The following is a 27,608-nucleotide window of genomic DNA, read 5'->3' as shown; positions in this document are numbered from 1 at the left end:
TGAGCACAGTCCTGGACTCCTTCATCAGGAAAAGCTACAGAACACTCTGGGCCCATTGATTAGAAAGACCATCCTCTCGCCGACCCATCTGGGCGTCCCTCACTGCAAGGAATAGGAGATGCGTTACCAGACTGAGGGGTGTACGTGGCCTTGGGTCTGCAGAGGGAATGTAATTTGCACAGAGACGCTGCTTTGCATATTTCCACCCGAGTGACAGTTCCCAACTGTCCAGAGCAGATATAAACGTGCCTCCTTCACACTTTGTGCTTCTGAGCTTGGTGTTTGTCACTCGAGACATATCAAGATGAGCTCCCAGACTCAGCTACTCTGGCTCCTCGTCCTCTGCATTCAGGGTAACAACAACAACAGGGGAAATTAGTTTAAAATAAAGTTATAATATTTTCCCAGGCTGCAAATAATCAGAATTTCCTTTTCAAGCAATCATTCCCAACGGCATTTACAATGTTATAGAAGGAGGGATATAAGATAGTCACTACAGCTTTGTAGTTAGTTAAAAATTACAAAGTTTGAGTCATTTTATATTTCTTTTAACTGTTTTTCTCCCATCCAGACTCCAGCGGGCAGATTGTGCTGACTCAGACTCCAGAATCCCTGGCAGTGTCTCCAGGAGACAGAGTCACCATCAACTGCAAAGCCAGTTCCAGTGTTAGTAGCTACATGGCCTGGTACCAACAGAAATCAGGACAAGCTCCTAAGCTTCTTATCTATGGCGCTTCCACCCGTCCCTCTGGGATCCCAGACCGGTTCAGTGGCAGTGGGTCTGGCACAGACTTCACTCTCACAATCAGCCGGGTGGAAGCGGATGATGCTGGAGATTATTACTGCCAGCAGGGTACAGCTCCCCTCTCACACAGTGATACAGACCAGCACAAAAACCTCCCTGCTCTGTGTAGTTTCAGACTCTCACTCACAGTATTTCAGCTGCTTCCTGTGTAGTTTCCTGGTCTTGGTGCTTCTACTGCCCTGCAGTGGGACTCCTGGGTGTGTCAGACTTGCGTCCCCTCCCTCCTCACTCCAGAATTTCGAGTTCTTTCAGGTGCTCCCTCCCTCCCACCCTGTGGTGCAGCACTCTTTACTCAGCAATTGCTCGCCGACCACTAACATGGATTTGCTCTTATGGGCTGCATCCAACTTCCTCCTGACAGCAGGTTCCAATCCCAGCACCTTTGTACTGAGCCGAGAAAACGGACAGAGAACTGTTCTCCAGCTTTATAAAGCACCCACAGTGACCACTGCAGTAGACTAATCCAAACACTAAAAGCTCCTGTAGGATTCAGCTGCTTACCTAGCAAAGCACAGTCACTGATGCAGCTCCCCTTTCCCAGCACAAACCCCTCCGCAGGGCTGGGACTCGCTGATACTGGCTGTCCTGGCAAAAATGGAATCCAGAATTCCTCACCAGTGCCCCTAGAGCAGGGTCACATCACACTGTGGTAAAAACAGACGAGCCATTTGTACACTGCAGCTTCCAGCTGTGCCGCCATCGATGGATGAATTCTGGGTCCCGGTGTTGCCAGCATAGGTGAAGTCAGTGGGGATATGGGTGCTAGGGCAGCAGGGGGAGGAACACACCCATCGCTATACCTGAGCTCTGGTCCATCTAATCTAATATCACTCGCCAACAGTGGCCGTCCCTGCTGCTTCAGATACAAGAAACTCTTCAGTAGCAGTTAGGGGATAACCAGGCTGCACGGAAAGTTTCTTCTCCTATTCCTTACAAGAGCAGTTCTTTCCAAGGCATCCTCCCCTCCACAGCCAAGAGGAAATCTGACCAAAATCATTACTGCGGGAAGCACGATGAACTCAGGCTCTATATCACCCCCTCCCACACCACCTCGTGGATCGTAAGATTGTAACTGATACTCACAATCAGCCATGCAAAGATGCATATTGAAATATTTCCATTCTCTGTATTGCTCACAGTATTGATGATCTCTAGGTATTGATTTAATTGTAAGGTTTTCATACATTCAGACTCCGGGGGCAGATTGTGATGATTCACACTCCAGGATTCCTGGCAGTGTCTCTCCAGTGAGGCTACAGCCGTTTCAGTGGAAGTGGAGAGAGAACTAATTTCACCCTCACAATCAACAGTGTTGAAGCTCAAGATACTATTGTCAGCAAGGCTACCACCTCCCCCTCACTGATACAGATCAACACAAACCTTGCCTGGGCTGCTCTGTAGCTTTGCTCATGAAAACATCTTCCCCGACACAAAATCTGCTACTCCTGCAGCAGGGTCAATGAGTGTCAGCCCCAGAGAGGTAACTAAAGGCTTTTGCCGCCTTCTCTGAATCACCACTAGGAGGAGGAGAGTCTAACAATTCAGAGCACAGAGCTAAATCCTTGGGCAGCGGGGTCGGGGGTTCAGTTAAGTGACAGTGCGGCACATTTGACACAATGGTTGGTAAAGAAGAAATTGGTGCAGGAAGGGAAGACGAGCTCTTTGTGGACGACCAGAAACAACACTGGATTGCAGAATAGAGTCCATGAACACTGAGCCATCATGCTGCTCCCAGACAGCAGGCATCCGAGAGAAAGCAAGGAGGGGTGAAGAAGGGGATGGGGAAGAGGGAAAGAAAAGCCAGGAGAAGAGGAGGGAAGGGCAGCTTTACATTTCACTTGGGTCTCCAGAGGCAGAGCAGCAGATATCCAAGTTCCACAGAAGGACATTTCTATCTGAGCGCAGCCAGGTGGTTTCCTGTTGTTTTGTTTACGCTTCCTTTCAGCCTATAAACATGAGGGGGCAGAGTCTGTGCTGTGGATCCTGAGAGATGCAGCCCACAGGGAGGGGAAAAAGTTAAGATTCTGCCCACGCCTGGGCTACTTCAGCACCCAATGTAAGTTAGAGCAGCCCCTGGGTCTGCTTTAATTTACAGCTACCACCCCAGAGCCGTCTGTCAAATCCACAATAGCTCCCAGCTACAATGCCAGTCTCTGCAGCCTTGAAAAAGTTGTTTAAAAGAGACTGTTGACACTGTTCCATCTTGTGTAAATAATTAAATATCCATTGGCCCAGAGAGAGAGACTGGATAGGGCACAACCTGGAACAGGGGGGACCCAAGTTCAAGGTCCTGCTCCATTGCCCGTTTAATTAGTTACACAAAGTGGACAGCTCCAACAAGAGAGATTTAGGGACACCTGCCCCACAATACCCGATAGCTTGGTGCTCAGGGAACTCACCTGAACTTTGGTTTCCTATAGCCCAAGTCCCTCCTTCAAATCAGGCAGAGAAGGGATTTGAAAATAGGTCTCCCACATTCCAGTTGAGTGTATTAACTACAGGGTTCTTGATTTATAGAGTGAGCCATCACTCGGACTCTCTCTGGTTTTTCAGGAGAACAAGCTGACCTGGCTGAGGTGCCCAAATCCAGGAAGGGGTGTTGACAGCTGTGAATTGCAAGCAGAGATGGGCACCTCCTGCCAGCACAGATTGAGGTGTCTAACTACCTTTGAGGGGCAGGGCTGAGGCCCACCCCTTTCCTCATCTTTTCCTACTGGCTAGCTTAGGGTGCTCGCAGCTCAATGGGCTGGATTCTGTGACCCATCCTTAGGCACCTAAATCTTGCCCCCATGCCTGCTATAGGGAGCCAGGTGTCTAATGCAGGGCTGGGGATTCCACCGGACAGCACAGAGTCTGATTGTCAAAGGATCTGAGCACCCTCTGCATCTCTTCACTTGTATCTGAGAGGCAGGTGCTCAGTACATCTGATATGAGGCTGTAATTTAGCACTTTTATAGCAATTATTCCTCACAATGTCACCATCGTGGGGGTCTCCTCCGATGGGGAGGCCAGCCATTCGGGATCACTGCTGTGTCTAAGAAGGGCAAGGGGCCCTGAAGGATGTGACAGCAGAAGAGTGTCCATATGAAGAGGGGTAAAATGAAGGCTCATGCCTAGACACGGGCAGCACAACCCAAGGGAATAACTGCGGGGAGATATGTCAGATATGCTAAGATACATGGATGATCTGCAGAGACTTCTGTGTACATTCACATGGCAATCTTGGAAACACAAAACAGAACTGTAACAAGAGAGGAGCAGGAAATAAACCAAGCAGGAACATTTCATAACTCTATTGAAACTGAAGGGCAGTAAATGTACATGCAAGCTCCCCTTGTTATTCTGGCTCTATCCTGCCCTACACTGAGGGGGGTACGTGGCCCCGGGTCTGCAGAGGGAATGGACATTTACACAGAGATGCTGCTTTGCATATTTCCACCCAAGTGACAGTTCTCAGCTGTTCAGAGCAGATATAAACGTGCCTCCTTCACACTTTGTGCTTCTGAGCTTGGTGTTTGTCACTCGAGACATATCAAGATGAGCTCCCAGACACAGCTACTCTGGCTCCTCGTCCTCTGCATTCGGGGTAACAACAACAACAGGGGAAATTAGTTTAAAATGAAGTTATAATATTTTACCAGGCTGCAAATGCTCAGAATTTCCTTTTCAAGCAATCATTCCCAATGGCATTTACAATGTTATTGAAGGAAGGATACAAGATAGTCACTTATGGATGCAGCTTTGTAGTTAGTTAAAAATTACTAAGTTTGAGTCATTTTATATTTCTTTTTCTTTTAACTGTTTTTCTCCCATCCAGACTCCAGCGGGCAGATTGTGCTGACTCAGACTCCAGAATCCCTGGCAGTGTCTCCAGGAGACAGAGTCACCATCAACTGCAAAGCCAGTTCCAGTGTTAGTAGCTACATGGCCTGGTGCCAACAGAAATCAGGACAGGCTCCTAAGCGCCTTATCTACAGCGCTTCCACTCGTCCCTCTGGGATCCCAGACCGGTTCAGTGGCAGCGGGTCTGGCACAGAATTCACTTTTACAATCAGTCGGGTGGAAGCGGATGATGCTGGAGATTATTACTGCCAGCAGTATAGCAGCTACCCTCTCACACAATGATACAGACCAGCACAAAAACCTCCCTGTTCTCTGCAGCATGAGACGCAGTTCCTGTTTGTGGAAGATAATACTCTCTGCCTTTCAAGTGTTCTGTGAAATGTGAAAGAAGAGTGTGACTTATTACATCTTGGAACATACAGTAAAAAAGAGAACTCCAAAAGACCCAATGAGTTTGCCCAATCACACAGATATTCAATGCACAGAGACCTGAGGTTAATTATAGTTTTCACTGCTTTATCTTCACTCTTGAATCCCAGTGCATCAGACACACATCAATACAAATTGCTCCAAACAGGTGTTACACCCTGTAACTTTCTTAATTGAGTGGCTCCTTTGTATATCGAACAGAATTAATTCTCATACAGAGAACTAGTTGCAAACCAGAATCCCCTTTCCATGGGAAATTTCAAAGTTTCCTGCATAAGAAAAGTTCCAAAATTTATTCTGGAAAAATCAAAATGACTTTTTGTTTCACTAGGATTAAAACATTTCATTTCAACGTTAGCAACTCAACTTTTTTGGTGTAATATAAAAGTCAAAATGATAAAAATCAAAACAAAACATTTCATCCCTATCAAAACAAAATTGTTTTGATAATGTTCTGTTGAAAATTTTGACACAGATACACGTCTAGAGAATGTTACCTTTTCATCCAATCAACAGTTGCTGACAAAACTGTCCCAGCAGAAAAATGGGAACCAACCACTTCTCACATAAATACATTTCCAATATGGCCACAGAGTTTCCTTTCATTTCCATAGATCCTCAATGACATCCCATTGAGAAGGTCTTAGAAATCTGGGGATTTTTAATGGCTGTGATAAATCAGGTGCCTCTTTGTTTGTAGACTACAGTAAGACTTTGTGGTTGAGATTCTCAAAGGCCTGTGTGGGAGCAAATCCCCAATGCACATGAACCCTGAGGCACAAGCAGGTAATAGGCAGATACAAGATTTTTGGAGTGACTGGATAGATGCAGGGTATGTCCTCCAGTGGGCAGGGCACTGGAGTGGCCAAACAGAGGGGTGCTCACCCCCTGTTTCAGAATGGCATGGGGCGTGCACACACTCCGACTGGGTCTGGCTAGCACAGGGCAGCAGGAGCCAACCAAGAAGATGCTCAGTCAGCTTCCCTGTGGCTTCTGGCTGGCCATACCCACCCAAAAGAGGCAGCAACTGGAAAGGGTGAAGGAGGGGATTTGGAACAATGGCTGGTGGAGTCTGTGGGTTCTTGGCACATTGGGTGAAAGGAGAAGGAGGCTAGCATTGGAAGAGGGGGATGTGTCAGTTAGGGGGGTCACTATGGGGGCCAACAATCCAGTATCAAGTGTGCACCTGGGTGCTTTAATGGGGCTGAGCCTTTGGGAGGGAGAACTATGGGGGACATGTAATATGGGGGTCTTTATCTCTTAGCATTCCCTTGAAACAGACGCTGGAGTTACACCAACCTAGCTCCGTCCCCTGCTTATGCTGCCACACCTGACTCTGCATTGTCCAGTCCTTGTTAAGACCTGACTCTTCTGGGACAGGTGCTTGATAGGTTCTGTCCCCTTTAAGGATAACAGGGAGGTGGGAGTTCCATGGCTCTAGCAGGGACCAAACAGCCCTTGTTCTCCTGGAGATTATTATTGTCAGCAGGATACCAGCTACCCTCTCTCAGTGATACAGACTACTCCAAACACCTCTCCACTCTTTGTTTTTCTCACTCGAGTGTAACAGATGCTTCCTGTAGACAGCATCACTGTAACTATGGTATGGGAACCAGAGGCACTGATAACCTTCCAGCGCTGGGGGCACCTCACCACTTGTGAGCATTTACAACTAAACGAGGAGGCAGCTGGCAGCAGGTAGCAACACATCCACTGGGATCCAGCAGGGAGAGCCGAGGGGAAAGATGCTTTAAGGTAGGAAAGGATGGAGGAAGACCAAAATAGCACGAAATAGGAAGGCCCCAGGGAGAGAGACTGGAAGAGGATCTAGAGGAAGGAAATGATGGATCGGGGGAGAAAGGAAATCCAAACCCCAGCTGCCTGGGATACAAACCTACACCAGTGTGTTTCATGCCAAACTACAGGGCAAAGGTACCCATGACCCCCCCAGCTACCTCCACTACAACCAATGGACCTACAACTGATACACCAAAACACAGCAAGTGCAGGACCAGGTAATTGCAGGACAGCATGCTATACCTATAATGACCATATAATGGATAAGCTACACTACCCTGTCCCAGAGCAACAAAATCAACACCCCTACAGAGCACAGCTACCCAGGAAAGCTCTGCTTCTAATGGGCACGTGCAAATCATTCCATGTTTGTGTGCACACAAGCAGAAAACACTTGCCCTCCTTATTCTTTTGCATGAAGGGCTGACACCATCACTGACCGACCCCTGGTTGATGGGGAGGAGTTAGGCCTCTGCACTAACCTAGCACCCTCCGCCTTTGGATCCCAAAGCACTTTACAAACACTGATCAGTGATATCCCAGCACCCCCTGGGCGCACGCCCAGTGACCATCACCCTCCCCACTTTACACTGAGGGAAGATGAGGCACAGAGAGATTTAGGGCCTGACTCCACTGCCATTGACATCAATGGGAGTTTTGCCTCTGACATCAACGGGAGCAGGATGGGGCTTATAGGGTCATATCCTGCAGTCCTTGCTCACGTTGATCATCCCATACGTTTCAATGGGAACTGAGAGCACTCAGTACTTTACAGGACTGGGACCACAATGACTAGGCCAAGGTCACACATCAAGGCTGTGGCAGAGCCAGACCAGGACCCGCATGTTCTGTGCCTCAGCTGCCAGACCATCCAATTTTTCCCTGGAGGGCGAGTGACCATCACGCACGGTGACGAGGCACAGAAACCAGCTCTATGTCTAGTCAGAGCAGGGAGGCCAGGATCCCCCCATACATGGGCTGCTCTGCATGTGAACTCCCCAGTGACGCTGCCCTGTTGCTCTGGGGGCTAGAAAAGATTTTGTTCCACTCTCCACGGCTTATTGAGCAGCACCTGCCAGCTCACATGTACCAAGATGTTCTCCGAGACTCAGCAGCTCCGGTTACTGGTGCTGTGGATTCCAGGTAAGAATCAGAACTGGATGGCCCTGGCTTAGAAGATCCATTGATATTTTAAAAATTCAAAATATTTTGTATAGATTGGCTATTAAATAAGTAATTTGTCAAAGTTATGGCTTGAATATAATGATTGTGAACATCTTGTATTCTATGACCATTGTCCAAAGATGCAAATGTCAATCACATATTAATAAACAACATTGCTCACTATCAATGACCATTTATCTTTCTTTCTTTATACTGTATAATTAATCCAGGCTCCAATGGGCAGGTCACTATGACTTAAACTCCAGAAGCCCTCTGTGTCTCCAGGAGAAAAAGTCCCCATCAGATATACAGCCAGGTCTAGCCTTAGCAGCTCCTGTCTTTCCTGGTAGCAACAGAAATCTGGACAAGCTCCTAAGCTTCTCACCTATTTTGGCTCCTCCTATCTACACTGCAATTAGACACCCGCAGCTGGCCCATACCAGTTGATTTGGGCTTGCAGTAAGGGGCTGCAGACATTCAGGTTTGGGCTGCAGCCCGAGCTCTGGGACCCTCCTGCCTCACAGGGTGCTAAAGCTTGAGCTCCAGCCAAGCCCGAAGGTCTAGACCACAATTAAACAGCCCCTTAGCCCGAGCCCAGTGAGCTCTGGTCAGGTGACCCGGGTCAGCCTTGGGATTTAACAGCAGTACAGACTTACCTCAGTGTCCAGAGCCCTCACTGGAACACGTGGCTCCTTCTCTCCCCTTTGCTCCCCACCATTAACATACAATTCACCAAACATTTTCCTTGGGAAACCCAGGTCCCTCTGCTCTAACGGGAGCACAGAAACCGCCCAATGGCCTGGGACAAAACCCATCCCACCTCCAGTTCTGACTGACCAATGGGATCAGGGTGCTCTTCGGCTGGGTCTTACCAACTCAGAGAGAGTTACAAATACCAAACCTCAGCCATCTGGGTCACGTTATTTTATTGCTATGTGGTTCTCACCATGACACATTGGTTGTGCCCCCAGTATCCTGGGACTAAGCAGGGCCAGTTCTGCCAGGCCCTGAGAAGATCCTATGAGGCTCTGAGTGATTTCAGCTCCCACTGGAGTCAAAGAGAATTGAGGGCTCTCAGCACTTCTCAGGAGCTGCCTGGCACCTTGTGGGAAGGGGCCCTGAGAGAGAGACCGAGAGAGAGAGGTGGGAAGCGTCTATATGGAAGGCTGTGAGTGTTGAAATGGAATGGGAATGTGAACAGTGTGCATGGGATGGATAATAGGGTGAATGGCTTGGGGCCAGGATTGTGTGACAGAGAGAAGAGACAAGGAGAAGAGATGGAAGGGAAGGGGAAGAATGAGGGAAACTAGGAAAGGAGGGAAAATTCGGAATAGAAAAATGGAACAAATGTTGTCTTATGTAAAATGTAAAAGTCTATTTTAGTTTCACTGGTGATTCTTGTATCTCCATTTCCAACTCCTCAGACATACTTTCTGTGGGGGAAATCCTGGCCCCCCTGAAGTCAGAGGCAAAACCTCCACTGACTTCAAATGGGCCAAGAATCACCCTCTGTGATTCTCTGGAGTCAGCCCATGTTTTGCATGCAAACAGACTGTGCTTCTTCATAGCGGAGGGTGGGGAGGGGGAGCTGGGTGGCAGATCGCAAAGTCAGAGTTGGGGGGAAATTTGCTACTAAAAAATAAGAGCAAAGCACATGACATGAGAAGGCCGTGGACATATTCTTCCTAGTGTTATTTTGAAGGTTAACTGTGATGGATTTTCCCCAATATACGTTTAACACCAAGGAAAATTCTGCAAAGAGTACAAGAAATCAATGTGCTCATGAGATACACTTTTGCTGCATATAATGAAGAACATGGATGAAAGGGGCTGTAAAACTATTCATTGATGTTGTATATACAGAAATACAAAGAAGCATTTTAAAATAAACATTCAAACTGTCCAAGGAATAAAACAGATAAACAAAAAAATCAAGCGCCACAGAAGGGGGAAAATAAAATACAATGTAAGCTAAGGGAAATAACATCTTTCGGCCAGCACATTTCTGTTTACCAGAATTAAAGCTACTTCATTAACCACTAACTGAGTGAATCTTCACAGAAGAGACTATGAGATGACCTGTTTGTACTACTTATTGTTTCTGCTTAATCATATTCTTTTTGTGATTGTGAAATGATCTTATATGTCTTTAGATGTGTATATCCATCCTCGTATCAAAACAGAATATTGGCAAACTAAATCATTGCGCTGAATATCCCCTGGACTGCCACCAGGTGGTATCACACAAATGTTTCACTAATCCAGGAAAAGACATAGATAGCTCAAATTCTGACCACGGACAGCAGTGTATTAGTATTCTTAGGTGTGGGTTACACTTCTCAGCACAAATGCAGATAGTTTTTGACCCTGAAGAGCTTACAGGCCATGTCTCTGATCCTGCAAACAATTATTCAGGTGAGAAACTGTAGCAGGATGTATTCTGGAGCTCCAAATGTTCAAAACTCATGTGATTCTCTCTAAAAATCATGAGATTTTTAAAAAATAATAAAATTTGAGGGCGGTTTTCATTTGCCTTCCCAGCTGGGGACATTCAGGGTCAAACCTGTCTCTAAAACCAGTAGGACTGGAAATTTAATTATTAAAAAAAAACCCAACAACAAAAAACAGGGACTCTCACTTAATCATTTGCCTCCAGGAGCTGGATCTTTAAGTTAAACATCAACTTTCGTGAGATGTGTTAAAACTGCTAGAGTTGGCCAACTCCTTTATGCATGAGTGTGGCCCCAGTGCATCCATGATGCACCTTAAGTCTGGAATTTAATGAATCGACAGGAGTATAAAACTGAAAATTTGCACAAGAGTTTACTGGACCAGGGTCTAAGAGACCACCAGCACAAGAGGGGATAACAAGGGCATGGGATGGGGAAGGGGCAGGGCAATGGAGAGGATTATGTGGTTACTTGGGTAGCTAGTGAATGTGTCCTGGTGGTTACTAGTTTCTTTCTTGGTTAATATAAAATGCTCCAATGGAATTCAAGAGATAGTATATCTCTTTGAAGAAGTGGGGTTTGGAGAAGGGGCATTGAGGAGGAGGAGGAGGGGGGGGGGGGGGGTTGAGGGGGAGTTCCAGGCTGATGTGGCAGCCTGTATAAAGGAGCAGAAGTGGGTGTGGAGATACCTATGGAGGCGGGTGATCCGCCTGGACACACACCTCCTTCTAACTGTCTCTGACTCTCAGAGGACATAAACCAACCCCAACCTTGGGAGCAGACACTCAGACCCAGGCTTCCAAACTCTCTTGGCTGAGGGCAGCAAACATGCCTGTCCCTCTCTCCAGCCATGAGCTAAGGGACACAGCCTCCTGCCCATCTCCTGTGCGTGGCAGAGTTTGAGATAACCATGCTGTGGCTGGGTCAGGTAGGTGCCCCATGCTGAAGAGCTAGCTAGAAACCCTGTCTCTTGATAAGCCCTTCCACAGAGAGACTGAAAGTCACCACCAGCTGGGCTGTGGGAGAGTCAAACCCAGAGGGACACGATAGCAGGCAGGGCTGCTCCCAGCCACTCCAGAGAGTCTCGTCTCCCTCTGGTCATCAGCCTGACCTCTGCAGCTACAGGGGTTCAAAGTCCCCAAGCTCCTGGACATTTTAAGTTCTGCAGACATACAAACCCAGTTCTTTTTCTGTTCAACTTCCCAGCAACGTCAGCTCCAAACATCCCAAAGGAGAATCTGCTCAAGGTTTCTACAAACAGGAGCGAAAACCAGACTGATCCCAGTGAAGTACATACATGGACACACACGGTTTCCTCCACCACATTCATTCCTTTCACAAGTCTCATCTGTCTGATGCTGAACTTTGGTCCCAGCCATCCTGGAAGGAATGCTGTGACGTAGATGACACTTGGTAAACGAATTCCCGTGTGAGAGGAAAACATTTGGGAGATGCTGCTAAGAAATCCATTCTCAGCTCCCCAGGACTGAGCCTGTGACACATGGACTGAGGTGAGATGCTTTGCACAGTTCCCTCCAATTCAAATTCCCCTGCTCCTCTCTGCTGTTACAAATATTTTGTTTTCCTCTGTATGGTTAATGGATCAGCACTGGACAGCTCCAAGGTAGTCAGATGATCTCACAGGCTCAGATCAGCTGGTTGCGAATACTCTGGATCCAGGGTAAGGAGCAGACAAGATGACATTGGCCTAAAAAAACAGAGCTACAAATGTCACTGTGTATATTTTATGCTTTATATCCAGCCAGTGGCATCACTTGGGTATTTATATGCAACTTAGAAACTATTCCCTTCTTATGTTAAATTAAGAAAACAACATAAACAATCTAACCATGTGAAAAAGCATGGAGATGTGTGTAATTAGACACAATTAAAACAAAATGCTTATTTTTATTTTCCTATGTATGTAGATTTTTGCATAGTTCAGTCAGAGTCCAGCCAGGATATTGCAATAACTCGTTCTCCAGAATCCTTATTAGTGTCTCCAGGAGAAAGTCATGATCAGCTGCCCAAACCAGTTCAAGCTCTAGCAATTACTCAGCTTGGTGCTGACAGAAATCAGGGCAAGCTCCTAACCTTCTTATTTATTCTGGCTCTGCCCCCCTCTCTGGGGTCCCAGGCCAGTGCAGGGCCCAGTTCAGGAGCAGCTACCCTGATTCCACCCACACTGTTAGTGCAGCTGAAGCAGATAATGCTGGAGATTCTTATTGTCAACAAACTGTCAGCTTCCCTCTCACGGGTACAGCCCTGAAACAACACCACCCTGTGCTCTGCAGTGCCTGTTTGAATAGTGGAACGGTTGCTCCGCGCAGACAAATGCAGTGTCAATGTGACTGCTGCCTTCCTGCCGACTGCTCACACCATGCTAAGAACCTGCTCTGTGTCTGGAACAAGATGTAGAAACTCCTGCACCAGCTGCTGTGAATGCACAGGGAGGCTGCAACCAAGAAGGTAGCACATCTGCTGGAGGGAACACTCCAGCACAGAAGAGAGAGTGGATGGACTAACTGGGGTTTTCCATTTGGAACTGCTATTCTTTGCATTCAGCCTTAACTGGTCGGCAGGAATGCTATGGAGTAATGTGAATGATACAATGCCTCTGCTTATACATATGGATGGTGTTGTTATTGCCACCATATACAGAGAGATAACAAAGGTTTTTCCAGCACAAGAGTATTAAAGGAATACGTCTGGTGGGAGATGAATCCTCCACTGATTCAAAGGGGAGAATGACAGAAGAAGGAAAGCATCTCTTCTAAAGCACCCATTTGTATGTAACACCTGAGACCAACACCTCCAAACCTGGGTGCCTGAAGTTAGGCTCCTAAACCTAGAGGGAGGCTTGGTTTCTACAGCTGCTGAGCCCCCACCCACTGCACTGAAATCAGTGGGAGCTGAAGATGCTTTGCTCCTCTGAAAATCAGACCATTTTTACTTAGGTGACAAATATTGTTTTAGGAGCCTAACTTCTGGCACCTGGGTTTGATCATTCTGGCCCAAAGGAATATATGTAAAATGATAGCTTCCAACGAGAGGGCACATTCAGTATAGTCCTAACCATAGCTCATGTGGTTTTACACGTTCAAGCCTTTGTTAATGTTGACCAGGAGGTCTTGTTGGCTGTTCTTTTTTTACTCTGCATCCATCCCTTGCTTTTATTTTAACCTCCACTTTATGGGTCTAACAAGTGTAAAGCCTGTAGAACCTCAGGCCACGATGTTTCTTGGGTTTAACAACCTCCCACAGACAATCCAGGAGTTCTTTTTCGTCTGTTCTTCTGATGTGGTCTCAAAGAACCATTTCATTCTGTTTCCTTTTAGCTTCTCCTCTCTCATCCATGTGTCTTTGTATTTGGGAAACTATCATGTCAAACCTAACTACTTTGTCACTACTCAGAAGAGTTTGGCTGCAACCTACTGTAGTTAATATTTTTATAGGAACAATGTGAGTTTTCCAATCAGCTCTATTTAATACTGACTGTGGGGTGAAAAATGTAACATCACATTCCTCTAAAAACCACAACACGTCCCCTCTTCTTATCAATCTAACAGGACTCAGTACTGGGCAGTTGCTAATCTGGCCTCGTGGGCTTTCCTATGCAAGGTCCTATAGGGTGCAGTTATGGTGTGTCACGGGATATCCAAAACCACTGGCAGAGTTAGAAGGCAGTGCAGGCTGAGCTGCCTTCTTTGACATTTATATTATCCTTTAGCATCTGTCTTACAGTCAATACCTAGAGGCCCCGCTCAGGATCAGGATCCCATCCTCTAGGTGCTGTACAGACACACACACCATGCATCGCTGCAAGGCGCTAAAGATGGAAGCCTCAGGGGTCCCTTGGCAGAATGGGAGAGGGGAGGATAACAACCAACCAGACTAGATACTCTAAGAACAATGCATGAGGTAGGAGGAGAACCAGGACAGGGCAACATCACAAAAACCAAGGGAGCAGAAGACTTCTGCAATGAATATGTGATTGACAACATCTGACGCAGCCTAGAAGTCAAGGAGGATAGGGATGGAGAGTGGTCCAGGAAAGGGTGAGAGCAGTTTGGTGGAGCGGAAAGGGCAGAAATCAGAACAGATGGGAGGGGGTGAGAAGCAGAATTGGAGGCAACAGCTGTAAATGGCCCATTCAATGAGCTTAGGGAGGAAGAGGATGGGCAGCATTGCAACCATCCACAGCAAACAAGTTTCATCTCTTCAAGCTTAAGTGCCTATTTCTATTCAGTGACAGATATTAGAAAGGAATCTGGCAATAAGGTAAAATCTAGGATAAACTATATAATAAGAATAATAATTCATGAGCCCTTAAGGTTTTCAAAGCCCTGCAAAACAGTCAAGAACTCACTAACCAGCCTCCTGACCACCCATCTGGAAAACTTCTCTCTGAATAAGCGCACGCTGTAAATAAGGCCCAGGAATGAGAAGTTACTCGTGATGCAGACACTGGATACCACTGAGCTTACGAACTAACAGCCCAATCCTGGAATCTTTGATCAGGAAAAGCTCCAGAACAACCTGGGCCCTTGATTATAGTGACCATCCCCTGCCAGACCCACCTGGGCATCCCGCACTGCCAGGAATGAGAGATGCGTTACCAGACTGAGGGGTCTACGTGGCCCTGGGTCTGCAGAGGGAATGGACATTTACACAGACATGCTGCTTTGCATATTTCCACCCGAGTGACAGTACGCAACTGTTCAGAGCAGATATAAACATGTCACATGAGCACTTTGTGCTTCTGAGCTTTGTATCTGATACTCTAGACATATCAAGATGATCTCCCAGACTCAGCTACTCTGGCTCCTCGTGCTCTGCATTCAAGGTAAGAACAACAAGGGAAGATTAGTTTAAAGGAAAGTCAAACATTTAGTAGGATTTAAATAGAAAGAATTTCCCTTCCCAGCAATCATTCCTAGCAGCAATTACAGTGTTAAGAGAATGAGAGCTCCAAGCTAGACTCCTAGAGATGCAACATTGTAGTGTGCCAAATATTCTGATGTTGGAGGATTTTTATATTTCTTTTTATTCCAAATTTATTCTCCAAACCAGATTCCAGTGGACAGACTGTGATGACTCAGACTCCAGAATTCCTCTCAGTGTCTCCAGGAGACAGAGTCACCATCAACTGCAAAGCCAGTTCCAGTGTTAGCAATTGGATGGCCTGGTACCAACAAAAATCAGGACAAGCTCCTAAGCTCCTTATCTACAGCGCTTCCAACCGTCCCTCTAGGATCCCAGACCGGTTCAGTGGCAGTGGGTCTGGCACTGATTTCACATTCACAATCAGCAGGGTTGAAGCAGATGATGTTGGAGATTATTACTGCCAAAAGTATAACAGTGCCCCTCTCGCACAGTGATACGAACCAGAACAGAAACCTCCCTACTGTGTAGTTTCAGACTCTCACTCAGTATTTCAGCTGCTTCCTGTGCAGCTTAATTGTGTGATTGGAATCCACTCAGTGTTTTTTCATTTAATTCAGAAAATACAATACAATACACACAAAAAAGAAGGTGTGAAAACACTAGAGCATCTATAGTTAATAATTTTGTTTGTATTTGTCTTTACATTCAGACTCCAGTAGGGACATTCTGCTGACTCGGACTCCAGAATCTGTGGCAGTTCCAGCATTATGGGCCTACAAACCTGGTACCAACAGAAACGAGGACAAGCTCCTGGGGTCCTATATATAGTGCCTCCACCTTGCTGCCTGGGGTCCCAGCCTAGTTCAGTGGCAGTCAGGCTGGGAGCAGTGTTGCTGATTACAGTATCACAATCAGCACCGTTCAATCTGAAGATGAAGGAGATTATCATTGTCAACATATTTATGGCACCCTTTTCACACAGCGATAGAGGACAATACAAAATCCTCCCTGCTCTGGCTATTAGTTATGTTCATACAATGTAACAGCTGCTTGCTCTCACCTGTCTCCATATCAGGGCAGCTGCAGTGTGGGAACCCTGGATTCATTCCTTATCCCCTCTCTATCAGCCACCCAGTCAGATCTGTTCACCCAGCACAGAACAAAGTCTAAGGGACATTTCTGTTCACCTCGAGCTGAAGAGACTCCTGGCCATGCCCTGTCAGTTCACCCGGGGTGACACATTGATGTATTTATTAATGACAGGTGTTCATTTCTTTGATGGCTCAGAGGGTTAATGAGATACTGAGAGGCTCATTGGAAAAATCAATGGATAAAACAACACAAACCTTTAGCCACATTGAGAGGTGACAGCTCCCATTGCTGGTGAAATAAATCTCACACAACCAGCTCACCTCAGATTCCTGCCCTTCATGCTCCTTGTGTGCTACCTAACCAGCATGAGAGCTCTCCACTGGCCTCATTCCAACCCTCCATCCTCTTACCTTGGCCACCTGCCTCCCCTGAGAGACCTGGGAGCTCAGCTCTCCCTCTTAGGCCTGGTGATCATACAGCTCCTGTTACCCGGGGTTATCAGAACCCCCAAGAGGGGCAACTTAACTCTCACTCCAAGTGGTGTAAGGAATAAATCAGCAGGAACTCAGCAATTCTGACTGATCAAGGAGAAATGCAGACACACTGGTGTGTGTGTAATCTCTTCACAGCTGTGTATTTTATGCTCCAAATTGCAGGAATAATAGAGCAATCAATGGTGTTGCTCACCACTGTGCAAGGGCTGGCTGGAAATCCCCCTTAAACTCTTAGCCCTAAACAGCTGAAGGCTTGTCTACATGTGGACACTCTGGAAAATTAATCCAAATTAACTAAAGGTGAAGCAGCCAATTTAAAGTGGAGTAGGGAAATGGCAGTAAGCTCCTGTGTGGACACTCTCATTTGGAATTAAAGTGGCCTCAATTTGGTTTAGCTCAATTCACCCTATGACATCACGGAGACAGCAATGTGCCTGGTGATTCGCCCATTGGCTACAGACGTGCGTGGCTCTTTAAGGCTGGGCTCTCACTGCCGCTGGGATTCCCCCACGGCCCCTGCCCAGAGGTGTGCTGCAGCCCCTACAGCATCCTGAGCCACAGCTCACCGCACAGCCTGGGTCAACTCAACGGCTGCCTCTGTCCCCTGCTGCCCTTACAAATGCCACATCATTGGCCTGTCTGGTCACGGCAGGGCCAGTGGAGTCCAGCCTGCTGCCCTCCCTGCGCCCTGCTCGGTCTCACCGACCGGCTGTGAAACTAGTACAGCGGCTGCTGCCCCGGGTGTGGCTGAGCGGCATGGTGCTGGCCGTGCTGCCAGACACGCGCCTCCGCCTCACTGTCTCTGGCTCTCCGGGGGCATAAACCAACTCCTCGCCCCGGGGGCAGACGCTCAGACCCTGCCACCCAAACACGCTCTGCCTCAGGGCAGCAAATACACCTGTCCCTCTCTCCGGCTCTGGACCGAGCTATGCACCCGCTTACCCATCCCCTGACTGTCCGTGCCAGGGTTTGAGATCACTGTGCTGTGGCGGGCAGGAATGCTTCCCAAGATGAGGAGCTAGCTAGAAATCCTGTCCCCCATGGGCCTTCCACGGAGAGACTGGAAATCACCGCCCACTGCACTGTGGGAGACTCACACCCAGAGTGGCACGAGAGCAGGCAGGGCTGCTCATACTGCACTCCAGTGATTTCAGTCTCCCTCCGCTCACCAGCCCAGTCCCTGCAGATAGCGGGTTGTCAAGTCTCCAAGCTCCTGGCTACTTCAGTTCTTCAGACGTGACAAACCCAGTTCTCGCACTTCCCACAGTGTTGTTTCCAATTATCCCGAAAAGGAATCTGCTCAAGCCTTCTCCAAACAGGAAAGAAAACCAAACTGACCCTACTGCAGTGCTGTAGACCAACAGGACACACAAAACGCTTTCCTCCAATACGCTGATGTCATTTCCAAGCGTAATCTACTTAAGGCTGCACCCTGGTCAGAACCAGCATGGCATGAATGATCTGAGGTAGATGACAATAGCTAAACGAATCCACATATTAGAGGAAAACATTTGTGAAATGCTGCTAAGAAATTAATTCTCAAATCCCTGTGTCTCAGCCTGTGACCCAGGGGCTGAGACAAGATGCTTTGTATCTCTCCTTCTGCTTCCAATTCCCCTCATGCTCTTGGCAGTTATAAATATTACATTTTACGCTTAGAGAGACAAGGTTGGTAAGATAACCCCTGTTATTGGACGAACTTCGGCTGGGGAGAGAGACAAGCTTTCAAGATTACACAGAGCTCTTCCTCAGCTCTGGGAAAGGTAAACATCAAAGAAACGCAAACCTGATGACAGCCATTCAACACAAAAACAAGTGGAACCAACTACACCTAGTCCACAAGCCACAGAACACCACGTCTGGGAGAAACCATGGCGCCAGTACCCACCAAATGAACACTGCACGACACCCAATTATCATCAATTTATCAAGACTACCCCACACCGGAGCTGTATCATCCATACTCTCCAAGAGACTAAACATATGCCCACCACAGATACCTTTCTCAGACTAAGGAAGAACTCGGTGTAGCTCGAAACCTTGTCTTTCTCACCAACAGTAGTTGGCCCAATAAGAGATATTACCTCACCCATCTTGTCTCGCCAATATCCTGGGACCCACCCAGCGACAACGACACTGCATACATTTTACATTTACCAGTTAATTGATCAGCATTGGACAGCTCCAACAGAGCAAAAGGATCTCACAGCCTCAGCTCCTCTGGTTGTTAGTGCTCAGGATCCAGGGTAAAGGGGCAGAACAAGAGGATATTGGCTTAACAAAGCAGATCTAGAAATGCTGCCGTATATTTTTTTATGCTTCATCTCCACCCAGTGTCATCACTTTGGTATTATATATACACCTAGCTTAGACATTACTTTAATTTTATGTTAAATTAATAAAACTATGTAAATACAACGTAAAAGCCTGGTGAGGAATGTAAGGAGACAGATGATAAAACAATACATCTTATTTTTATTTTCATATAGATCTAGTTCCTTATCTTATTTTCCATCAAAACTCCAGTTAGGACATTGTGGTGACCAAGGCTCCGGAAGAAAGAGTCACAATCAATTGCAAAGCCAGTGCAAGTGTGAGCACTTATATAGTCTGGTACCTGCAGAAATCAGGACAGGCTCCCCTTCTTATTATTCTGGCTCTACCCTTTCCTTTAGGGTCCCAGCCTGGTTGGGGGCAGTCAGGGAACGGTTACACTGATTTACAGTCTCATTATCAGTGTGGTTGAAGCAGATGACGGAGATTATCATCAAGAAAGTGTCAGCCTCCCTCTCACAGCCCGTAGGAAAACCTCCCTGGTCTCTTCAGTTCCTGTGATTCTAGAGGAACAGCTGCTTCCTGCAGAGACGTCCAGTGTCAGGACGGCTGTTTCAGTCCAGCTCACTGCTCTGTGCCTAGAACGATATGCAGAGGGCTTGACTCTGCTACAGCACAGCAAGAGACCCCTCTGCTGGCTGCTGGGCATGGCAAGGGTGGCTGCAAGCAAAAGCACAGTCCATGTGCGGTAGGAAACACTCCACAATGGAGGATGGAGTAGACAGACTAATGAGGGTTTTCCATTTGGTTCTGCTATTGTTCTTTGCATTCAACCTGAACTGGGCAGCAGGAGTTCTACGTGGGGGAATGCCAACAATACGACACTTCAGCGTAGATAGGTAGATGGTGTCGCTATTAACAGCATGTACAGAAAGAAAATAAATGCACCTATTAAAGGAATCACTCAAATGGAAGATTAATTCTCCATTGCACTAGAGGGCAAAATTTCATAGGAACCTAAGTCATAAGAGGAAGACGTGTTTTCTAGCTTACCCATTCCTATTGAACACATTTAACCAACGTTTGCATACCTGGGCTGCCTAAAGTTAGCCTACTACATCTATTTGGAAGCACCTAAAAAAGTGGCTTGATTTTCAGAGATGCTGAAATTGTACTAAAATCAATGGGGAATGAAGGTGCCCGACCCATCTGAAAATCAGGCCCTTTTTATTAAGGTGCCTAAATATGGATTTAGAATCCGGGTTTCAACATTTTCTCCCAAAGCAACACATGTTAAAATAGTAGCCCCCAAGTGGAAGACGTGCTCACTATAATCCTAACCATAGCTCCCGTGGTACCCTTTTACATTCAAGCCTTTGCTAATGTTGACCAGGAGGTCTTGTTGGCACATTGGTAGACACAGGCAGAGACAGTGGGAGCTGTTCCTGAGCGGCTGAAATGACAATAGAAGCAAGAGACTTGGCCTTGTGTGGAAAAAAGACAGTTGAAGCTGAGGCCTTGTGAACTATTGAAATGTGAGCTGGAATTCTAAGAGGCCCTGTCACTCTTAATCGATCTAACAACAAGAAAAACACGATGTCTGCAGGAGCATCCCCTTGGAGAACCGGGACATTCTAACATGTCCTGAGACTGTGCTCAATGCTACTTTGTTTAGGAGGTTAATTTGTTTGGGTTAAAAAGACTATAGATAATCTGGAAAGGAAAGTCAAGGTAGCTTTCCATGAAACAAAAAAGTGTATGATCCACAGTAACCCAAAAGAGGCAGGGTAGGGCTCTCTTTTGCTTTGTTTCCCACCCCTGCCTTTTATACTTTTCTTTATGGTCCACTCACATTATGGCTCTAATGGGTGGAAAGCCTATTCAAGCTCAGGCCATAGTGTTTCCTGGGTTTAACAATCTCACTTGAATGCTCCTGGAATTCTTTTTTGCCTGCTCCTCTGATGTTGGCTCCTCTACACTTTGCAAGAAAGAAGGAAACTTTATCCATCATCTCAACCTCTCCTCCAATCCAGCCTTCCATCTTGACCTCTGAGTTACTGCTTGCCTGAGGAAACAGCTACAATTTGGGCCTTCAATCTTTACCCACCTAGCAGCTAACTATACAACAGAGCATCTAATTCTTTGTTTCCTTTTCCTTTCTCCTCACTTCTATTTTATCTGTGTCTCTCTGTGTTTGGTTGTGGAAATGGTCTTGTCATTCATTCAACAAACTACTTCCTTACTACACGCAAAATAGTTTGACTGCCACCTTCTTTAGTTAACATTTAATAAAGGCTGATGGATGCTATAGAAAACTCTGTGATTGTTACACAGATGGACTGAAGAAGAGTGTTTAGCGAGAAGAGCAGCTTTTATAGCTTGCAATTTTTCCTACATATTTAAGTTAAGAACAGAGAATGTTTACATCAAGGATGTGGGGTGGAAGCCATTAAAATCTTAAACTCAACGTTCTCTTTCCTGGTCTAATTATATGGTTGGTTGTATTTTTTCTCATAAAAATATCTTGGTGGAAAATGTAATGTTGAAGAAAACCTATTTTTCAAATTTTTATAGAGTTTTCCAACTAGAAAAAGTTGGAAAACTGTAAGACAGTGTGTATAAGTGTGGGGGAAACTACTTTCAGACACTTTATAATTTTTTTCCAACCGTTCCCAGTTCAAAAAGAGTAACAGAGTGTGACAAGGGTTTTTAACCACTTACACAGTTTTTTCATCTTTTCCTCCTCCGTCTGTCCAGTGGGGAAAAAGGTAAGAATTAAAAGAGAAAGAAAGCAGGTGGATGGGGGGAGTGGGGGGAGGAAAGGGTGAACAAAAGACAATTCAGAAACCAAGAATGAAAAAAAATCAAAGAATTACCGTTTCCAAAATCCAAAACAAAATAACAACATTTTAATTAAAAAAATAAATGAATGTTTTCATTTAATTTCTAATTTCAAAACAAAATCACAGGACCGGAAAGCCAACTTAATCTGATCAAAACATTTCAAAAGGGCATTTTTCCTGTGAAATATGTGACTTTTCCAATGAGCTCTATTTAGTACTATTGGTGGGATGCAAAATGTAACAATTACTTCATAAACCATGACATGGGCCCCTTATCAGCACTCTGACAGGACTCAGTACTGGGCAGTTGCTCTTCTGACCCGGTGGGCTCTCTTATGCAGGGTTGAATTATGCTATGGCATACGGTATATGACTCCATTGGGGAGGTAATAAAGGCAAGTGAGGGCTGAGGTGCCTTCTGTGAATGACACCCACTGTAATGTGATTGTGTATTAAGTGGAGGCTAAATAGTAAGAGGCCCCACTCAGGATGGGGTTCCATCCTCTCGGCCCTGTGGAAACACACACCCCTTATATAAGAAAAAGACAATGAGAAAGCCTGTAGGTTTTGCTGGCAGAATGGGAGAGGGGAAGACAATGACCAACCAAACTAGATGCTGTCAGAACAATAACTGAGACAGGAGGAGAACCAGGACAGGGTGACATCATGAGCACCAAAGAAGCAGAAGACTTCGACGTGTGTGTGTGTGTGAGAGAGAGAGAGAGAGAGAGAGCGAGAGAGAGAGAGAGTGTGTATGTGTGTGATCTACAATGTCAGATGTAGCCAAGAAACCAAGAAGGACGGGTGTGCAGACTGGGCCAGGAAGTTTTGGTGGAGTAGAAAAGGTGGAAAGCAGATCTGATGGGGATGGAGGAGAGGAATTGGAGGAAACAGCTGTAAATGGCCCATTCAATGAGCTTAGGAAGGAAGGGCATGGGCAGTACTGCAACCAACCAAGATTTAACTCTTCAAATTAATTCTCTATGTATATTCAGTGACAGATGTTACCATGGAATCTGGCAATAATATCATTAAAACAACAATATTGAGCCCTTAAACAGATCTGTAATTTTTCAAAGCACTGTGAAGAGATGAACTAATTAACTAACTTCCTAACAACCCACACAGGAAACTGCTCTTTGAATGAACACCGGGATCTAAATAAGCCATAGCCATTAGATGTGACTAGTGACAAAGACACTGGATACTGCTGAGCTTAGGAACTAACTGAGCACAGTCCGGGACTCCTTCATCAGGAAGATCTACAGAACACTCTGGGCCCATTGATTAGAGAGACCATCCTCTCGCTGACCCATCTGGGCGTCCCTCACTGCAAGGAATAGGAGATGCGTTACCAGACTGAGGGGTGTACGTGGCCCTGGGTCTGCAGAGGGAATGGACATTTGCACAGAGATGCTGCTTTGCATATTTCCACCCGAGTGACAGTTCCCAGCTGTTCAGAGCAGATATAAACATGCCTCCTTCACACTTTGTGCTTCTGAGCTTGGTGTTTGTCACTCGAGACATATCAAGATGATCACACAGACTCAGCTACTCTGGCTCCTCGTCCTCTGCATTCAGGGTAACAACAACAACAGGGGAAATCAGTTTAAAAGAAAGTTATAATATTTTCCCAGGCTGCAAATAATCAGAATTTCCTTTTCAAGCAATCATTCCCACTGGCATTTACAATGTTACTGAAGGAGGGAAACAAGATAGTCACTACAGCTTTGTAGTTAGTTAAAACTTACAAAGTATGAGTCATTTTATATTTCTTTTTCTTTCAACTGTTTTTCTCCCATCCAGACACCAGCGGGCAGATTGTGCTGACTCAGACTCCAGAATCCCTGGCAGTGTCTCCAGGAGACAGAGTCACCATCAACTGCAAAGCCAGTTCCAGTGTTAGCTACATGGCCTGGTACCAACAGAAATCAGGACAGGCTCCTAAGCTCCTTATCTACGATGCTTCCAGCCGTCCCTCTGGGATCCCAGACCGTTTCAGTGGCAGTGGGTCTGGCACAGACTTCACTTTTACAATCAGCCGGGTGGAAGCGGATGATGCTGGAGATTATTACTGCCAGCAGGATAGCAGCTATCACACAGTGATACAGACCAGCACAAAAACCTCCCTGCTCTGTGTCGTTTCAGACTCTCACTCACAGTATTTCAGCTGCTTCCTGTGCAGTTTCCTGGTCTTGGTGCTTCTACTGCCCTGCAGTGGGACTCCTGGGTGCGTCAGACTTGCGTCCCCTCCCTCCTCACTCCAGAATTTCGAGTTCTTTCAGGTGCTCCCTCCCTCCCACCCTGTGGTGCAGCACTCTTTACTCAGCAATTGCTCCCCGACCACTAACATGGATTTGCTCTTATGGGCTGCACCCAACTTCCTCCTGACAGCAGGTTCCAATCCGAGCACCTCTGTACTGAGCCGAGAAAACGGACAGAGAACTGTTCTCCCGCTTTATAAAGCACCCACAGTGACCACTGCAGTAGACTGATCCAAACACTAAAAGCTCCTGTAGGATTCAGCTGCTTATCTAGCAAAGCACAGTCACTGATGCAGCTCCCCTTTCCCAGCACAAACCCCTCCGCAGGGTTGGGACTCGCTGATACTGGCTGTCCTGGCAAAAATGGAATCCAGAATTCCTCACCAGTGCCCCCAGAGCAGGGTCACATCACACGGTGGTAAAAACAGCCGAGCCATTTGTACATTGCAGCTTCCAGCCGTGCCGCCATCGCTGGATGAATTCTGGGTCCCGGTGTTGCCAGCATAGGTGAAGTCAGTGGGGATATGGGTGCTAGGGCAGCAGGGGGAGGAATACACCCATCGCTATACCTGAGCTCTGGTCCATCTAATCTAATATCACTCTCCAACAGTGGCCGTCCCTGCTGCTTCAGATACAAGAAACTCTTCAGTAGCAGTTAGGGGATAACCAGGCTGCACGGAAAGTTTCTTCTCCTAGTCCTTACAAGAGCAGTTCTTTCCAAGGCATCCTCCCCTCCACAGCCAAGAGGAAATCTGACCAAAATCATTACTGCGGGAAGCACGATGAACTCAGGCTTTATATCACCCCCTCCCACACCACCTCGTGGATCGTAAGATTGTAACTGATACTCACAATCAGCCATGCAAAGATGCATATTGAAATATTCCATTCTCTGTATTGCTCACTGTATTGATGATCTCTAGGTATTGATTTAATAGTAAGGTTTTCATACATTCAGACTCCGGGGGCAGATTGTGATGATTCACACTCCAGGATTCCTGGCAGTGTCTCTCCAGTGAGGCTACAGCCGTTTCAGTGGAAGTGGAGAGAGAACTGATTTCACCCTCACAATCAACACTGTTGAAGCTCAAGATACTGTTGTCAGCCAGGCTACCACCTCCCTCTCAGTGATACAGATCAACACAAACCTTGCCTGGGCTGCTCTGTAGCTTTGCTCATGAAAACATCTTCCCCGACACAAAATCTGCTACTCCTGCAGCAGGGTCAATGAGTGTCAGCCCCAGAGAGGTAACTAAAGGCTTTTGCCGCCTTCTCTGAATCACCACTAGGAGGAGGAGAGTCTAACAACTCAGAGCACAGAGCTAAAGCCTTGGGCAGCGGGGTCGGGGGTTCAGTTAAGTGACCGTGCGGCACATTTGACACAATTGATGGTAAAGAAGAAATTGGTGCAAGAAGGGAAGACGAGCTCTTTGTGGATGACCAGAAACAACACTGGATTGCAGAATAGAGTCCATGAACACTGAGCCACCACGCTGCTCCCAGACAGCAGGCATCCTAGAGAAAGCAAGGAGGGGTGAAGAAGGGGATGGGGAAGAGGGAAAGAAAAACCAGGAGAAGAGGAGGGAAGGGCAGCTTTACATTTCACTTGGGTCTCCAGAGGCAGAGCAGCAGATATCCAAGCTCCACAGAAGGACATTTCAATCTGAGCGCATCCAGGTGGTTTCCTGTCGTTTTGCTTACGCTTCCTTTCAGCCTATAAACATGAGGGGGCAGAGTCTGTGCTGTGGTTCCTGAGAGATGCAGCCCACGGGGAGGGGGAAAAGTTAAGATTCTGCCCATGCCTGGGCTACTTCAGCTCCCAATGTAAGTTAGAGGAGCCTCTGGGTCTGCTTTAATTTACAGCTACCACCCCAGAGCCATCTGTCAAATCCACAATAGCTCCCAGCTACAATGCCAGTCTCTGCAGCCTTGAAAAAGTTGTTTACAAGAGACTGTTGACACTGTTCCATCTTGAGTAAATAACTAAATATTCATTGGCCCAGAGAGAGAGACTGGTTAGGGCACAACCTGGAACAGGGGAGACCCAAGTTCAAGGTCCTGCTCCAATGCCTCTTTAATTTGTTACACAAAGTGGACAGCTCCAACAAGAGAGATTTAGGGACACCTGCCCCACAATACCCGAAAGCTTGGTACTCAGGGAACTCACCTGAACTTTCGTTTCCTATAGCCCGAGTCCCTACTTCAAATCAGGCAGAAAAGGGATTTGAAAATAGGTCTCCCACATCCCAGGTGAGTGTCTTAACTACACGGTTGTTGATATTATAGAGTGAGCCATCACTCGGACTCTCTCTGGTTTTTCAGGAGAAAGGGCTGACCTGGCTGAGGTGCCCAAATCCAGGAATGGGTGTTGACGGCTGTGAATTGCAAGCAGAGATGGGCACCTCCCGCCAGCACAGATTTAGGTGTCTAACTACCTTTGAGGGGCAGAGCTGAGGCCCACCCCTTTCCTCATCATTTCCTACTGGCTAGCATAGGCCGCTCGCTGATCAATGGGCTGGATTCTGTGACCCATCCTTAGGCACCTAAATCTTGCCCCCATGCCTGCTATAGGGAGCCAGGTGTCTAATGCAGGGCTGGGGATTCCACCGGACGGCACAGAGGCTGATTGTCAAAGGTTCTGAGCACCCTCTGCATCTCTTCACTTGTATCTGAAAGGCAGGTGCTCAGTACATCTGATATGAGGCTGTAATTTAGCACTTTTATAGCGATTATTCCTCACAATGTCACCATCGTGGGGGTCTCCTCCGATGGGGAGGCCAGCCATTCGGGATCACTGCTGTGTCTGAGAAGGGCAAGGGGCCCTGAAGGATGTGACAGCTGAAGAGTGTCCATATGAAGAGGGGTAAAATGAAGGCTCATGCCTAGACACGGGCAGCACAGCCCAAGGGAATAACTGGGGGAGATATGTCAGATATGCTAAGATACATGGATGATCTGCAGAGACTTCTGTGTACGTTCACATGGCAATCTTAGAAATACAAAACATAATTGTAACAAGAGAGGAGCAGGAAATAAACCAAGCAGGAACATTTCATAACTCTATTGAAACTGAAGGGCAGTAAATGTACATGCAAGCTCCCCTTCTTATTCTGGCTCTATCCTGCCCTACACTGAGGGAAGTACGTGGCCCTGGGTCTGCAGAAGGAATGACATTTACACAGAGATGCTGCTTTGCATATTTCCACCCGAGTGACAGTTCTCAGCTGTTCAGAGCAGATATAAACGTACCTCCTTCACACTTTGTG

The 27,608-nt window shown here is 46.8% G+C and overlaps 3 gene segments (V, D, J or C); all 3 read left to right on the top strand.

The window, feature by feature from the left end:
• The first annotated feature begins 286 nt into the window (after positions 1-286).
• LOC119566172 lies at positions 287-24,849 on the top strand. The segment is given in 3 exon segments: positions 287-353; positions 23,885-24,180; positions 24,793-24,849. Coding segments are annotated over 3 exon segments (402 nt in total).
• Positions 4,277-4,937, top strand: LOC119565977. The segment is given in 2 exon segments: positions 4,277-4,391; positions 4,623-4,937. Coding segments are annotated over 2 exon segments (357 nt in total).
• LOC122465519 lies at positions 15,255-15,869 on the top strand. The segment is given in 2 exon segments: positions 15,255-15,334; positions 15,562-15,869. Coding segments are annotated over 2 exon segments (357 nt in total).
• Positions 24,850-27,608: the final 2,759 nt, after the last annotated feature.

This window comes from Chelonia mydas, chromosome 4 (genome assembly GCF_015237465.2).
Source record: "Chelonia mydas isolate rCheMyd1 chromosome 4, rCheMyd1.pri.v2, whole genome shotgun sequence".
NCBI classification, from domain to species: domain Eukaryota; kingdom Metazoa; phylum Chordata; order Testudines; family Cheloniidae; genus Chelonia; species Chelonia mydas.
Note: the sequence above shows the minus strand (reverse complement) of the source record. Positions and strands in the feature narration are given on the sequence as shown.